General features: G+C 37.2%; 1 protein-coding gene across 5 annotated transcripts in view; it reads right to left on the bottom strand.

The window, feature by feature from the left end:
* GLRB (glycine receptor beta) overlaps positions 1–17394 on the bottom strand; it is a 60375-nt gene that overhangs the window by 13917 nt on the left and 29064 nt on the right. For 3 of the 5 annotated variants that reach the window (XM_056490279.1, XM_056490278.1, XM_056490281.1), the window contains exon 8: positions 9766–10058. In XM_056490279.1, the coding sequence (XP_056346254.1) occupies positions 9766–10058 (293 nt within the window). Of the gene's footprint in view, positions 1–9765; positions 10059–14157; positions 14311–17394 lie in introns of all 5 variants that reach the window. The other 2 variants (XM_056490277.1, XM_056490276.1) reach the window with 1 other exon arrangement.

The following is a 17394-nucleotide window of genomic DNA, read 5'->3' as shown; positions in this document are numbered from 1 at the left end:
AACAGAGATATAACACTGCTCTCAGCACTGCAGAAGTGTTTAACAGGGAAATCTAAATCCAACAACAGAATTCTTGTGTTTCCTAAAGCTCCTTTAGTGCTATAGGGAATCAAGCAATGATTTTTTTTCTGTGGGAAAAAAGGTTCCTATATTCCCTTCCTTGGATTTTGTAAAGCTTTTATTTCAGATTCAACTCATCTCTAGGAGAACCTACCCTACACTGTTCAGGGAGCTTGAAGAGATTTACAGACTACTTGCAAGGCACTGTGCTTTGTGACTTGGGTAAAACCTCTCCCAAACTTTCACTTCAATTGGACTACTCAGGAAAGCACAGGGAAAAAAAAAAAGAAGAAAAAAGAATACAGACTATGAATTTGTTCACATTACCTGAGGCTTAACTGAAAAAATGTGAGTTCAGAAATCAGGCTACACCCATGAGCAACTGACATAAATGTAAGTTTCACTAAGGCTTCCTGGAGTCACTGGTCCACTAAAACTCAATTATTCCAAAAGCTGCCTGTCCCTTCTACTCATTAGCCTGTTTCTCCTCCACAATGCCCTCAGGTATTTTACCCTCAGCTCTCTCCACCTCTGTTTTTCTGCAGTTTTTGGCTGATAGTTTAGGACATTTGCATAGTCATATTTTGTAACTACTAAAATAATAATAATAATAATAATAGTGTCATAAAATACAGTACCAGGTTTATGGATGAATGAAAAATATTCTGAAGAATATTATTAGCTTCTCTATGACAGTGACAACTTATCCTGCATTGAAAGAACTGAGGCAGTTAGGAAGAGACTTAAACTTTGTTTGGGGCTTTTACTCCCATTATTGACAAAGTTCATTCTAGTGCAAGATGGAAGAGAAGCATGGCGCTCTTTTTTCTGAAAAAAAGTGTATACACCTTCCCAAATTTGCCAGATTTCTATTTCTCATGAAATCAGTGCATTTTGAAACTGCTGCATTAAATGGAGGAGCTGGTTTGTCCTGGTTCCAGTCAGGAGAGGGTTAATTTTTGTAGTAGGCAGGAGGAGGCATTGCCAGGGCACAGAGGCTATTCTATATCACCTCATGTCATTGCCAGGGCTGGGGAAAGGGATTCTCTTCTGGCACAAAGACATTCCTTCTGGTTGACAAAACATTCAGAAGGAGCCATCTGGTACTGTCTAGTGTCAGAGAATTTTTCTGTGTGAATAATTTATTTTCTTGCACCTTTTGTTATTAATATTATTGCTGTTAACTGCTCATTTTCTTATCTCATTGCCATTTTCAGTAAATTTTTCTTATCTCAAACCATGATCTTTACCTTTTGTGCTTCTGCTTGGAGTAAGGAGGTGGAGCAGATTTTAGTGGGAGTACTAAATTGGAGAATACCATTCCTAAACCACCACTAAATCAAGATTTCAGGTTATAGAAAAGAAAAACAAGATAGGTGCTCCCTGATGGTAGGACAAGACTATACATATAAATTTCCTGCAACTGTCTCCCAGTCCTCAAAGGCCTGACAACCTAGGACAGTGCTCATTACTGGGCAGGGGCAAACTGTTTAATAAGGTGGTGATTAAGACACAGATAAACATGATTATATGACCCTGGGTGATACAGGATACTATTATTCACTGATCTGAGACATTCCTTCCAATCAGATCATACCCCATGACATAGGTAATAAAGATATAAAGCAGACCCTTGTGCAATGAAAAGTGAACTTGCAGGACTGGGGTGCATGTTAACTGAAGAGTGACAGGAATATTAGATTTTTTTTCCATGGTAAAATCTAGCAAGATTTAGTAAGGCCACTACAAGAAATAGAATCCTGTATGAAATTATAGGCCTCTTTTTGGATTTGAAAATTTGTAGTCCATTTCTCATACTACCAGTAATACATTGTAAAGTTCACAGATACTAATTGAAGCCTAAATTCTCTCGTTTATAGCACAGAATGCTCCTGTTCCAACTGCAGTATCTAGAATGCTCCCCTAAAGGCTGTTACAAGTCAGTTCTCATTCCCATTCAGGACTGAGACTGCATTCTAGGTCACCTCTGCCTTTTAAGCAGCGAACTGTTCAACGCATGTTCACACAGAGCTCTGCTTAGTTCAGTGTCAGCTGGAGTACTGATTTATCAAGGTGACACAATTTTCCTTGTATGAGCAACCTGCCCCGAATTTTTCTTTAATAAGTATATGTTACTTTTTAAAATAATTTCATCTATTTCCTTGGCTTTACAAATCCGACATTCTTCGATTTACTACACTCTGCCTAAACATATTTTTAATTTTTTTCTCATATATCTTTTCAACTGTCCAATGTTTCTGTTGTTTTAATCTAAATTCACTCCAATTGACCTACAGTTCTCCCTAAACAATGTGAGATAATATAAAGTATATATGATTATATGCTTTTTATTCATTTTGTCTTGGTTTGTGCCAGAAGCCTAACAATAATGCTAACAATGCATCTGCTCCTCCTCACTTTCCACATTTACTGCACAAAAACCTTACCAAAGGCCCTTACCAAAGGCTACAAGAACATTTTCTGTACAGAAAATATTGTAGGACTTGATTTTAGCGTACTACACTAAAGATGTAGTAAAGATTAAAGAAAAGTAAAATGTTAAATGTTATATCCTTTAGACTTCATCCTGACACAGAAAATATTTTATATCATTCATCTTATCCTGCTGCAGCATCATGACCTGTGGGGCAGACGTAACTACAGGGTGCTTCCAGCAGATTTATGGCTTGTCCCCAGCAGGGGATGGAGAGCAGCTGTTTGGGAAGGGAAGGCTTCTGGTATAGAGTAGGGACACCCTCCATTCCAGAGGAAGCTGGGCAGCCACTCCTTGTCCTTCTGGCATGGATTGAGGAGGGCAAAGGACAGCACAGGACAGTGATGGCTCTTGGGGCTTGGCACAGACCTAGCTCCCTGTTTCTTCCAGGACTGCACCACCTTGTCTAGATTTGGTAGGGTGGACAGAACACCAACACCTAAAAACACCTCCTAGAATCCATAAATCCCCTTGCGATGATCCTTCATCACCTTTCAAAAAATACAGGCTGACTGATGCTCGCTGCCAAGCTCAGCACCTGCTGCTGCTCCAGAGCTGCAGCATGTGTGCCTCTGCAGAGCACCTTTGCAGAATTAGGGGAATAATGTGAGAAGAAAATGGGGAAGGAGATAAGTGCTGTCTATGCATGCAGACTGGCAGGGAGGAGCAACTAACTCCCCAACTCTGCCTCTTCTGCTTCTTGGTGCTCCTCCTCACTTTCCACATTTACTGCCCAAATGAGTTACACTAGATTTTCCTTTAAAAACATCCAGGATGGAGAATTTTTTCCATGACCTCGTTCCTCAGAAACATTGTACCTTATTTCTAATCTGAATTTATTTGGCTTCAATATTCAGACACAAGGCATAACTATAGTTAGTCTGATTAATTGCTGGTACATAGAGATGGTAACAAATCTAACCTCAATTTTGCATAATTCAGATGATGCAACCAGGCTGGCATATGAAGCCAAGAAAAATGTTCTTAAAGAGTTTCTTACCTTTGCATCATTACCTCTGTCAACCTAATTGATAATACTTTAAAAAGTTATATTCAGTTTGATTAAATCAATAAACACACATCAACTTTAATTTCACTGATCCATTTATCAGCTAACATGGGGCTGAATGATGAGTAATATTAAAGATAATTAATACTTGCAAACAATAATTATTAGCCAGCACCCTGTAAGCTATGCAATATTCTCCACTGATTGGTGTCAGGCTTATAATTATTCATGTTATGCCACTTAGCTTTTAAAAGTACTGGCACAAAGTTAGCTTCTTGCTGTAGTTTGAAACCCTCCCAGACTTATATGATTTATTAAAAAATCAACATTAATGTTCCAGAGCACTCACAGACCAGCTCTGTAAAAAATTTCTAGATGCAACTTAAGCTGAAATCTTGATTGTAAAATGTCTAACTTTAATAGTTACTGTTTAACATTCTCATCAGCTAATGTGAATGAGAGCTATTCCATCCACAGATTGAATATATCAGTCTTTTCCCCAGACATAGAGCAGAATATTTGTTCAACGCTTTTCTCCTTTCACTTAATTCTTGATACTTACAGCACCTCTACCTAGTATAGTACCATTACTCTTCTTACAAGGTTTTGTATTCTTGCTCTACGAGTAAAGTAACGTTCTATTGCCCTCAGTTCTGCTTAAATGTGTATCTTTTTCCTTACTTACAAAATTATTTTATTGAGTTCAGCTTATATTAATTGCTATCACCTCCCATTTGCCAGTGCGAAGAGAAATGCTTGAAGCTGAGTTAGTTTTAAATCTTTGAGAAGTTTGTTTTCAGTTGTGCTATTTGTTAGGTTCTAGGGTTTTTCTTAAATTAGTATAGCTTTACTTCTGGTTTGAGCATTTTTAGCTCACCAGCACCATTAACACTTTTTGTTTAAATTCTTCCATCCAGATTATGCAGTTCTCAAATTTGTGAAATCTGACCTTTCTCAGCACCAAAAATACCAGAGACTTGATTCAATTTGTTTTGTGCAAATATAATAAAGATCCTTCTCAATTGACTGCTCCTCCTGTGATCAAGTCCTCTTTATCCATCAGGATGAAGTGTAATAAAAAAGCCATCCTTTTTGAGAGCAGAAAGGTATTGTCCATAACCCCTCCAAACATGTTACAGCACTGGCAGCTTCTCAAGCTCAGCACGTCTCCCTCAGGCTGAAGAGCTTCCCACTGCAGTGCTGCCTTCCCTGCCCTAAACAGCACATCCTCCTTGCCACAAAACTGCCTCTGCTGCTGTGCCTCCAACCTTCTGTTGGCATGCAGATCTGTCCCCAGTGCTGCCAGCTCTGTAAGGGGCTTCCATACAAGATGAAGGAGGAGTTTTTTAACAAGCTCTGTTATTCATCTCTCTTGCACTTGTTTTGTGCTTTTGTCTTGCTCTTACCATAATGATAGATATAGATCATCAATAAAATAATGATTATTTAGCATTAGTCTGTATTCACACTGAGTATATTTTCTGGTGTATTTCAGCAGAAATATGCTCCCACATTGCAAATATTCCAAAGTACAGGACAAAAAACATTAATGCATAAAATATCACAGTATTACAGCACAGCTGAGGTTGGCAGGGACCTCTGGAGATAATCTAGTCCAACCCCCTGCTCAAAGCAGACTTACTGCTTGGGGCCCTTGAACAGTTACATTCTGAATTATCTCCAAGGATGAATACAGGAGTCACTGGAGCAGAAAGTACCTACCCTGTACCTGAAATGCTGTCAGGAACTATTAAAATAGGCTGCAGCCTCTGGTTTTGTGTATAAGGTAAAATGTAAGCTGGTTTTTTGGTCATTCTACAATAAAAAAATTGAGTCTGGAGTACCACTTGAGGAGGAAAAACCTGGGAAGACTAGGTCACCAGAGGTGGCCACCAGTGGCCAAGTACATTATCACTCAGTAGAGATGAACATAACCAATCTCAGGTTTCAGAGCCTAGATGTGGCTCTGACAAGATAAAGCAAGCAATAACACCACTTCTTTTTAAAAATAACTGGCATTTGGAGCTGTTACCACTACTTGCATAGTGCTATTCATTATCTGCCAGAACCATTCTTTTAGCAAATGTTCTCTCCATTCATTAGCACATGATCTGTGGGGGACAGGTTCTATACATGGGTTTGATGAAAATGTGACTTTTCAAATTGAGGGGTGTTGTTATAGTCAACAGTGCAATCTCTCACTGTAATCACGTCAGAAATGAAAGCAAAAAAAAATTATTCATCTTCAAAACATTTCCCTTTTTGCTTGTTTTTCTCACTGTATGATGTTTCATTGCTAGGAAACACATGCAAACTCCTGCTGAGGATTCCCAATAAAAAACAGTTATCACCAGATTGCATAATTTTCTCCTCTGCTTAGAACAGCATCTACTTGCAGCAACTATGAGCTAAGGGAACTAAGCTGTATTTTCTCATGGCTTTTTGCCTCTAAGTGCATAGCCACTGCTTCTCCTAGAAAAAACACATCAGAAGTGCATATTTTCTCTACTTTTTCCTACAGATTCAGGGTGATCTTGACAGACAGACCACTTGACTTTAATCAGACGGTCACATTGATAAACCTCTGGGTTTAAAATGGCACTGACATTTCAAGGGTTTTGTTGGAGGGAACACAACTCATAAAGCTTGGACTTGAGGGGTTGGCATATGTTAGCAACATGCAGCTTCTACATCAGCCAGTTCCCAGGATCTGGTGAAGTAGCTGTACATCCATGGAAACCTTTCTCCATCTTTGGGTGACTGGCAAATTGTGAGCACTCTTTTCACTCTGCCATTTTCACTGTCACTGTTGGTGATTATTGGTCATGAGATCACTGACTGTTGATACAGTGACAAAACTGCTTTCTTCTGAAAACTTTCAGTGAACCCTTGCAGGTTCTGTTACAGGGGATCTCTTCTCCTAGCCTGCAATTATGAACCACATTAAGCTTTTAATATTTAGGATACTGAAAAGCTTATTCCTTTATTCCATAAAAATGGATCAATAGCTGCTTGTATTTTTAGGGATTATCATGAGGTTTTGTTACAGTTGTTTTTTTACTAAAATCAAATATGCCGAGTCTTCAAACCAGATGGCATTTTAACTTTCACAAATGGAGTAAGCACATGAAAACAAGTTGTTCCACGAAGACTGGAACCAGGGATGCATGATTGCCCACCTGCTTTCCTCTGATTCTCCTCACACCAAAAATCTTCTCAACCTAGCAACTCCCCTGTACCTTACATGCAGGCCCTTTCCCCAGATCTTCTCCAGAGACATCCCTGCTGCAAAGTGCAAAAGCAGCAAGTGCACAACTTCCTGCTCAGGGAACACAAACTGCCACAGCATCAGAATCAGGGGCATTTTAAAGTTAAATAAAGTAGCTTCTCTTTTTAAATTTGATTCCGCTCTTATAACCTACAGATATGTATCAGTATCATTCAGTTAATGTTTTATAATATGTAAGAGCTTAATTCAAACATGAAAAACACTTATAAATGGAATTATTCATGTTCTCTGTTTTTTCCCATTTGGAATTTTCTGCTTCCATGTCTTTTCTGTTGGCTTTACCTTCAAGTCCCACTTGATCTATCCACTGTATCAAGCCTAGCTATACTGACATTTCCAGCTATGCCCTCAGTCACGGAATATCACCTCCTAAGGGGAAAAATACCATCCTTAAACATTTCTATAGGACATATACTTATTTCAGGGGTGCAGTTATAAGTTGTTCCTTTCTCCTAAAGTTATACACTGGGCCACCTAAGTCTTTCCAGATATTTAGCGAACTATTTCTCTTGCCTCCCACATAATCCTACATGACCCTGATGAAAAACAGCTCCTAAAGTTCTGGGACAGCACTCCAGCCTCTTTTTGTTTCGTATTCTTTATGCCTTTCAACACACAGCTTTTTTGCTTCTTTAATGTTTCTCTCCCTTGCATATTTTCCATATGACAAATGCATTCTCTACTTGATCATTACTAGGTCTGTATGGAAGCAATCCAAATTTTGTGGGGCAGGCCTAGTTTTGGATAAGAAGTCAAAGCTACCAAAAGATTTACACTTGTTCTGATTTAGGACTTTAGTACAGGCTTTTCCAGGGCCAAGAACTTTCAAAGTATGCCTATGCAGTAGCAGGTTCAGAGAGGGAGTTTTCAGCTAGGCAGATTTACAGCTTTCAAATATATAAAATCTAGCATCACTGTCCTACCACATCCTGATGTCAAATGATTGATTGGTCTGGGACCTGTTTCTATCTCAGCCTGGTCATCTTCCCAGAAATTACCAGCCCAAGATATGTTTGCTTTGGTAGGTGGTGTTTCAAAGGAGGTGGATTAATTCAAGCTGGATCATTAGCCACAAGCCATTCAGCCAATAAGCAACTTTTACAGCAAGGAATACCTATTTCCACTATGTCTTGGCAAAAAAAAATTGTAAATCTCTGTATAATATATATGATATATATAATATATATATCAGAAGCTACTGGAATGTTAATGGTCTCTCATAAAAAATGAGGAAGACCCTGAAAAGTGCAGGTCAAACATGAGAAGCTGAGGCTGGCATTTCAAGAGCGTATAGCGGAGCTGCTACAAGGGGAGGGCAGACTGAATTCTTAATTCTAAAAACCTTCAGCCTACTGCTAGACACCATTCATGGGGAAAATTGCTGAACTTCTGTGGATAATGATTCCCCTTCTAAGTCTTAAAACACACCATATACCAGTGCCTTCTTGAAAAAAAAATTAAAAGACAAAAGCACAGCATAGCTGATAACAGATAATTTTGTTTTCTACATGGATATGGCAATGGCATGTACCTTAGAGGGTGTGCATGCCAAGGAGAATCAGTTATTTAGCAATTGGTTTTGTTCACACTACTGAATAACTGTAATTTTTTGTTAAACTTTTAATTGATCAAGCTGAACACTTAACACTTTTTACATACTAGAAAAAGGGAAAATATGTTATATGTTGCTCTGCTGGATTTTTGCAACTATTTTGTCAGAAGAAACAGCTGAATTTGGGACTTGCAGATTGCTGAACACAAAATTATCACATTCTGTTCAGGGAAAGCAAAACCACAGCAGAGCCATTTTCTTTCTACTGAGTTCTCATGTTGTCTGGGCTTGGGAAATTACTCATGACACAAGTCAAAGCAGTCATGGGGTTACTCTAAGCTGAGACTAGCTGCCTACCAAAACTTTTCCAAAGGATTCTTCTACCAGAGGAGAGTTATAGTAGTTAAGTACACTGTTCTGCAATACCTACAGGTCTTCTGGACTGGGGGAAATTAGTTATGGAGCCATCCCAGCTTGATACTAAGACAGGATTTCAGCCATCTTGCTGAAAGAAGCATTGAAGTCACAGTGTGCCAATATTACCACTTGGATCTAGACCAATAGCTTTATTTTATACAACAGAATTGCTGAGTCATTGAAAAGGACAAGCCAAATTCATATCAGATTGTTGTAGAATAATGTATTTTCTTCTGCAGAATAAATGTCAAGTAAATATCACTTAGGACTGAAGGCAGTTGGACTGTGATGTCTGATAACTCTTGGAGCATAAATAGGGACTTCTAAAATAACAAGAATTCAGCAACATGATGGAAAACTTTGGCCTGAATGAAGACATACATGTCATCTCTAATCATATAGTGAAATCTGACTGATTTACACATAGATTCCATCTGACAACGCAAGAAATCCAGGAACTGTTTGACACAAACAGATCAGTCTTTTGTCTACAAAAGCCATGACTTCCGGATTCCTGGTTTCATAGACATGCAATGCAGTGCAGCTGTGGCCATTCCGGAGAAAGCAAGGAGCTGGATGTTATTTGAGTATGCTCTCAGCAAATACTTTCTGAGAGTTCTGTCCTCTGAACAGCTACAGTTTGACAGCTGCTATTTATTATAAGAAAAACAGCAACTGTAAAGTTGCTTGCTTTATTTACCTGAAGCTAAGCAGCAACCACAGTGCTACCATATTAAAAGACAAATTTTTCACTTAGAACTTCTGACCCCAAATCACTAGGGACCAATTAGTCAGATTGCTAGCCATTAGTTACCATCATATTTTTAATGTCTTGGCCCTTCCAAGATTAAGCAGTATTCAAAATTATTACAAACAGTATATTCCTGGAATTGGGTAAATAGAGAAGAATACTGATTTTGCATATTAAGCTTTGCAGCTCCTACCTGTAAAGTGCTGATGTGAACAGGAGTCCCTGTGCCATTCACAGTGTTTTTCTTGGCAGCATTTCCACCCTTCCCTTCCACTTGCTCTGCCTTGGCAATCTTTGCTTTTTCAGCTTCAATTCTCTTTGGATTGTTTAGCATTACCTGAACCACAGCATATTCCACCAGGGATGCAAACCCAAAGAGAAGGCAAACAATGAGCCAGACATCTAAGGCCTTCACGTAAGACACTTTGGGAAGTTCAGCTGCAAGAGTGGTACATTCAGATGCCAAGCTGAGCACTGAGAAAATACCTACAAAAAGAGAAAACAATATATTGAAAAAGAAAACTTCCCTTTAATGATACTCGCTGTACTCTTCCTCTGAAACAGACAATAGTGAATGATGTTTTGCAACAGTGAATAGGACTTCACAATGTGGTTGGTGCAGCAAGTGTACAAAGTGCACATGACTTCAGCTAGTGAACAAGTTAAACACTTAGGTAGGATAGTGCAGTTAATGGTGAATTATTAATAATGAATGCTTTCATTTTATAAACAGAGAAACAAATAAGGTTAAACTGCTTGTTATTCTCTGTTCCATCACACATCACACAGTTGGGAAATGGGCTTTCCAAAGACTTATCTTACAATGTGCATTTAATTCTGGGAAGGTGGAAAAAATATATGACACTTAAACAAAAAGCCTCCAAGTCCTTTAAATTAGACTACCATTGTCCCAGAAATCGAAACTGTGCTACAGCAGGAGCAGTTCTCTGAAGCACCTGTTCACAAATGTGATATTCCGACCTTAGGTGAAAGGGAAGTTTTTGCTGAAGAACAAAGCTGTACAAGCAAATCAAAAAGCCTTTGTTCCCAATTCACTGAGAAGATGAAAGCATGGAGGTGACTGAGGGTCTACAATTATTTCCTATTTTAGCTCCCAGGATCTAGAAGAAGCTTTCTAGATAAAGGGCATTTCATGAAGGCCTTATCATGAAAAAAGCCCACATGTGCAAATGCTGTTAAAAGGTCACACTCATCATGGATTTCACCAAGTATTTCCCGTAATAAGGCTTCCAAATGTCACCATCCACAAAGGATTCATATCACAAGAGACAAAATACAAGCTTGACCCCAAAGAAAGATTTCTCACAGGCTCCTGTGAAAATGTTAGCATTAATAGCTACATTTGGAAAAAGCTGACTTCAGAAACAGCAGTCATGTGGGGAAAACTTAGCTCAGTCTCCAAGTTCAGAATGTCCCATTTTGCTTTTGAGAATGCTAATGATAAAAATCTTTATTTATGAGTGGGAGGTTTAATGAGATAGATTTGAAGTCTATAAAATGTTGGCCAAAAAAAGATATTCAGTTAGTCTCAACTATCTTTCTTATACTGCATGAAAATTTTTTCATTCATAGAGAGATGATTTCCTTCAGATCCCTTTAAAGTAACTGAGGAAGTGAAAATGTAAATTAAAATGAAACTATCTGTATCGGCCTATGAAAATATTCATTTCTACTTGATCACAAACAACACATTCTTTAGCTACTGTTCCCATTTGGATTTCAATAAGATTGATATGATACTTTATTTAGCATTAATCTCAAATGGACAATTCATTAGCTCTTAGAACACTGAAGCATAAAGAAATATTTACAGTCTTGTGATTTTAAACCACAAAATGTTATGATATTTGATTTACAAATTTGTAGTGTCAATGTGTCACAGAAAAGCTGGATTTTTTTTTTCCGTGGGGATAATAAAGAATGACCAGATGTGTTATCTCAGAATGATACAGCAAATACTGAACTGAATCCTCAGTGTACACTCTGGATTACTTTTCATCTACTGTATCTGAAGCATTCACATACAAACATTTCCATAAGGATAAAAAGCAAGCATAGAATACTTCTCTTTGAAAAAAAAAAAATAAATTCACTTGCCAACACCTGCAGACTGGGGATGGACACTACTTATGGATCACAAGGAATTCCATTAACAAGTTAAAAAAAGGCCATACTGCCTCTTAATATATCTAGGACACAATTGCCTGTGTCCAGCATACTGCTCATTCTCTAACTGTACTGTACCAAGTACCACGCATGGCTATGCTTGACTGCTGAAGGGCAGCCTCTATTCTTCTCCTGAATAAGCAAATCAGCCAATAACATGGACTCAACGTCTTGGATACAGTATCTTTTCCTACCAACTTTAAGGTGTTTACTATCTTAATATGGTGTAATATCATGCCTAGTGTCAAAAACATTGTAAAACCACTTTTTAGACCTACACCTTACAATCTTGGATTGAATTCTACAGAACTAACTTATAAATTCTATCTGAAAAGATTTTTGTGGAGCTTTTATTAACTTGGTCAGTAGAGCAACTGAGGTCATGGTGACCAGCAGCTAATTTCCTTTGGTATGCATTCCTACAATGAAGGATTCACTCTCAGGGTCTAAGAGACTTCTAGGTTTCCAAAGTAACAATAAAGTGAGACAGAAGAACAGAAATATTCTATTCAGCAATCATTTGCTGCCTGATGAATGTTGGCATGGTCTCAGAGACCCTAGTACCAGAGTTGTAAGCTGCACTTCTGGCAGCAGCTGCACTAGGTGCCTACTTAACACAATCCAAAGCTCAAGGCTCAAATGTGAGTGAGGAGCACAAATGTATACAATCTGAAAAATCTGAAGTAGCTTCTCACTTAATAAGATCTGTAAATAGCCACTGGTACACTTTCTTGGGGCTAGATATAATTTACTTGACACACAAATGTTAATCTTGTTATATTTCAAGGTCAAGGATCTCAAGGATGTCACTAGAAGAATTAATTTGTTGCTCTTCTGAAACTGGAGAAAGATAAATCTTACCCCAGTGACAGTATTAATAACTGTCATACTAAATACTGATTCAACTAAGGGGGTGTCAGATTTAGAGGTTTTTTGTTTTTCTGGGGATTAAGGAAAAGTCACATAGCCAGGCCAATGGCTAATATCTTTGAAAATTCATTATTTCAGAAATACTAATAATGAAAGAAGACAATAAACACTTGCAATGAACAAAATAATTAAACAGTAAATAAACATGCATACTTAGTTACAAAAACATCCATGTTACTTAAATCTACTCTAGACTTAAAAATCTAATATATCTTTAATAAGCTCATCTGGTTCAATATTTGAAGCATGGGATTATAAAAATGGAGGCATTGCTTAGTTTTGATTCTAGTTTTCCAATTCTTCTTTCATTTTTTTTTATTTAATGTATGTTGCATTTTCCCCACCCTTTTTGTCTTCAAATGTTCTCTTTAAGTTTTGCATTATGTAATGCAACCTTGCACTTTTCAAGGTAAAAGATTATATTGGTTACTTGACTTGAAACTAGTACAGATTGAGACTCCTTCCCAAGTAACTATTTAAAGGTAAAAAAAAAAAAAAAAAAAAAAAAAAAAAAGGCTGCATAAGAGTTATATCCTGTGAGGGCGTGGTGGTTCCAGCGTGGATAGAGGTTTCTGAGCAAGGCAGGAAGCTGGAGGGATTCTGCAACAGCATCACTGGGGTATTGAAAACAGGTGCACTAAACCCCCTGCAACATGGCAAAACTTTGGAAAGTATGGACTTGGAGAAGAGGGAGTGCTCGGGAAAATGGGAGCCTTGGGAGGCCAGAACATAGGAAATGGAATCCAAATAGAAGTATCGGGATGCAAGAGCCTGCACATTCTTCACTGCACGTCACTGAGCTCTTGGGGTCAGCAAGTTTGGCCATGCCAGAGCTGTAATCCTGTGTACAACCCAATGATAGACTGTGTACAACCCAAGGAAGACATTAATCAGGATAATATTGTTATTATTAAGTTTGTGTCCTGCTGTTTCATAATAAATGAAGGGCCTGCCTACTATGTTGTGCTGAGCTGCATGACTGCATGAGCTTGAAGTACTCTCATGAAGTGAGTCTCTAATGAAATAAAGCCAGTCACGTAACAGGAATGCTAGCTCTTTTCCAAATATCTTTTCTATTATCCTTCAGAAAAACTTCTCCAATAGGTAGCTATTTAGAGCCTTACTTATCATCCTGCTTTCTTACTGATTATTCAAATGTTGAAATTCTTGTAAACTGCATATTGTCAGTGTTTGCAGCATCATCCATACATAGATGGATCAGATTTGTCCAGGCTGAGAGGAGCAGAGACATTGTGCTCGTTACCCAAATGCTGGAACTACTATCAAGTCAAGTCTTAATGCCAAGGTGGAGTTTATAGGACTTGGAATGAGCAGATTTCAGTGAAAATGATGAGCGGATAATGGAAGTGAAGTTGCTTTCAGGGTTCAGTGTCATGTATCCAAAGCAACTGAGAATGGCTCAATGATGTTACAGTGGATTGTGACAGTACTTGAAAACACAGGTTACCCAGTGGGACTCTTGCAGCACTTGCATCAGGATTGATCCAAAATGACAGCCAGGATAGAACAACAATTAGCAGTGTAGGAGCATAAACACCCATCATGTAAAATCCAACTTGTCTTCTTAAAGTGAAGATTACTTCTACACAAGTGTAATAACCTTTAAAGAAATAAATGCATTAATGTTTAATGTGCTTTGCAGGTGAACTTCTAATCCATATCTTCCAGGTCTTTTTCTGCTTAAGAGCAAAAGTTCAATGGTTTGATTTTCTTTATAAAGGTAAAGAGTTTAATTTGAAAAAAAAAAATCGTAACACAGATCTACTTAAGCACCAACTGTGGTTAGGCTGTGGTACTCTGTGATCTATAAGGAACCCTTCTACTTTTCAATGCAGCAGGAGGCTGGAGTGACTCCCAGCTTGATGCTGGCTTCAAGATGAAGTCCGGATAAAACCAATGGAGTCTAGCAGTCCTACTAGCTTAAGCTCATCTGAAAATCCTACTTAGCATTAATTTGTGCAAAAGATGAATTAAGAAATATTAGTCTAGCAAGTTTAGAATGGAAAGAGGTGTTCTGAATGTGACTCTAACCAGATTTCCCCAGTACTGAAAGCTGGTACAAATGACTTCTAATGTTGCTACAGACATTTTTAAAAAACTCTAGAAAAGCTGCAAGTTTTGTAAACAAGGAATAATGCATCAAATCTATTAAAATTAAGATCTAAAGCATACAGACTTCAGAAGATGTTTAAGACAAATTCAACACAAAATAAAGTTGCAGTTACTTGATGTTTTGCTTGAGATAACAAATGTATCAAGAAGCCTGATAACCAGAAAATAATATTTTCACTCAATTAGAAGAACTGGAATTTTTATGTTAATAATAACACAACAGTGTTGGAAAAAACCTGAAAACTTCAAAAACTGTTCTATTACAAGAAAAAGGCATTCCTATGTTATATTACAAGAACTACAAAATTCAGATCAGACTGCATTTATTGATCCAGTTGGTGAGAAACTTATTTAGAAGATAGAATGTGTCAAAAAGTTCTCTCTTTACCTTCCATCTTGTATCAGTTAAGTGCTGTACAATGATAAGTCATCATAAAAGTGCTGTTTGGGCATACAAACACCGTAACAACAAAACTGTAAAACATTAAGGACAAACATCCTTGTGTAGAAGACACTATACTGTATTTTATAGTTCATTCTATCATCTCCAGTGATCAGTTGGCTGAAAACTTTTCCCTCTATAATTTATGAATGCATTCCAGACACTTTAATGTTTTGTTTTCAGATGACGGATGATCTTCAAAATCATTATTTGTTTGTGTTATGTAGAAATGCATTCTGCATGTCTTCATTTGAATAACATTTCATCAAAAAGAGTATAGTATCTATTGTCCTCACCATTGAGCTCAAAAGGACCTATTTGATCTGTCATAAAACTGGTGAATAATAGGAAATTTGCAAATATAAATATTCAATGTATTGCTACAAAAGCAGCCCAGATTTCCTGACCCTCTTTCAACTTAGGCAGGTATGCTAAAACATCATTTGACAGAAATAGGCAGTAAAGATTAAGGGTTTTTGCAATTGTCAGGAAACTCCTACATACAACATAATTTTAAAATCTGCTGCTTGATGCAAAACTTCTCTTGATTATCTGACAAAATTATTTTGCTCCCTGTGCGAAATCTGCTTTTAAAAAATACCTTCAAAAAGAATTTTCAAGTAAATTTTAAAAATGGAGCATTAAAAACAGCCTTTAAAAATACTTAAGAGTACTAAATATTCAACACACATTACTGAAATATTAATTCTGGTTTTGGTTATGAGAATAAATTGGGGTTCTTAACAGAATAGATTTGCAATAAAAGAATTTTGAAAACTTTTCAAAATGGTTCTCTCATGTTCTTTCTTTAACGTTCAAAGCACACACACAGAACGTGAATATTTTACTGAACATTTTGCATCATGTCATTTGTGGTCATAAGTTACTGAAACTTGAGAGAACACCACTGATTTTTTTTGTGTATAGTTCTCATATATTTTTCTTCAAGGTTCTTAAAACTACCTGAAATATCTAAAGTTTTTTTAGACATTTAATTTCACATTTAGGGCACACCTCAAAATAATTACAATAGTATATAAGTTTTACAATTTTCCCATTTGTATGAATTTCATTTGGAAAATGCAAGATCCATTCCTTTAGTTTTTCACTAGTTTATGTCTATTTTTTCAATAATTTCATTTTTAATTAAGAAAAAAAAAATTCTCTCTGCTAAGTTAAGTTTTACTATATCCTGAATGCAATCACTGCTAGCTTCTGGATACACTTTCAAAAAATCAGAATTTTTCTGAAGAGAGCTAATTTCTTATTATTTACATGTTATAAATCACCTGAGAGGCTGAATTATGTTCTTAGGCTGCGATCTCACTCATTTTGCAGTTAAAAACCAAAGCCCACTTTTATTTTCATTATCTTTTCAAATTAAACTCTTAACTCTGATATCTGCTAATGTTCCTTGAGATTTTTCCAGGCTTGGAATCTACCACAGGAGCAAGTAACAGACCCTCCACTTCAGCTTAATAGGCAACAAGAAACTTGCAGAGGGTCCTCAGAAGCTGCAGACTTCCCAACTGGGTTTTGATAGAAAATTTATTCCCATGATGTAAAAGCACTGACTAAAATACAGTTGTTCTTGTAGAAAGTCTTGTGGTTGTCACAGCACAAGTGGTTTGGATATAATCATAGGCAGGAAACAATCAAGGTGAAAGAGGCAAATCACTAAAAGCTAGAGTACAGAAACCGTTGGTAAAATTTGTGCCTACATTAAAAAAAAAATCATGGGAATAAATAAATAGAGGAATGAGGATTGTAAGCAGCTTCCAAAAAATGACAGAATTTCCAGCACATTTAGAGAAAGGAAGAACCTGCAGGGTGAAGCATTTGGAATTACACTCTAGTACTATCCACTCATGGAACAAAAGTCTAACCACAAAATCAAAATTTACCCACTTTGCTGCAACTGTCATGATTCTGCATGAACACCCATTCAGAAAAGTTTGGCATTTGCAAGCATAAACAAGTATTAGGACCACAGAAATAAAATGGTGATAGTAAGTTCACTATGTATGTAAGCAAAGCCAAGAAAAACATTTAATCTCTTCAACTTGGCTATTTCTATATTTGAACTAGCTTGTAATGATCACATATTAATCAAACTTACCATTATATGTA

Source organism: Oenanthe melanoleuca, chromosome 4 (genome assembly GCF_029582105.1).
Source record: "Oenanthe melanoleuca isolate GR-GAL-2019-014 chromosome 4, OMel1.0, whole genome shotgun sequence".
NCBI lineage: Eukaryota > Metazoa > Chordata > Aves > Passeriformes > Muscicapidae > Oenanthe > Oenanthe melanoleuca.
Note: the sequence above shows the minus strand (reverse complement) of the source record. Positions and strands in the feature narration are given on the sequence as shown.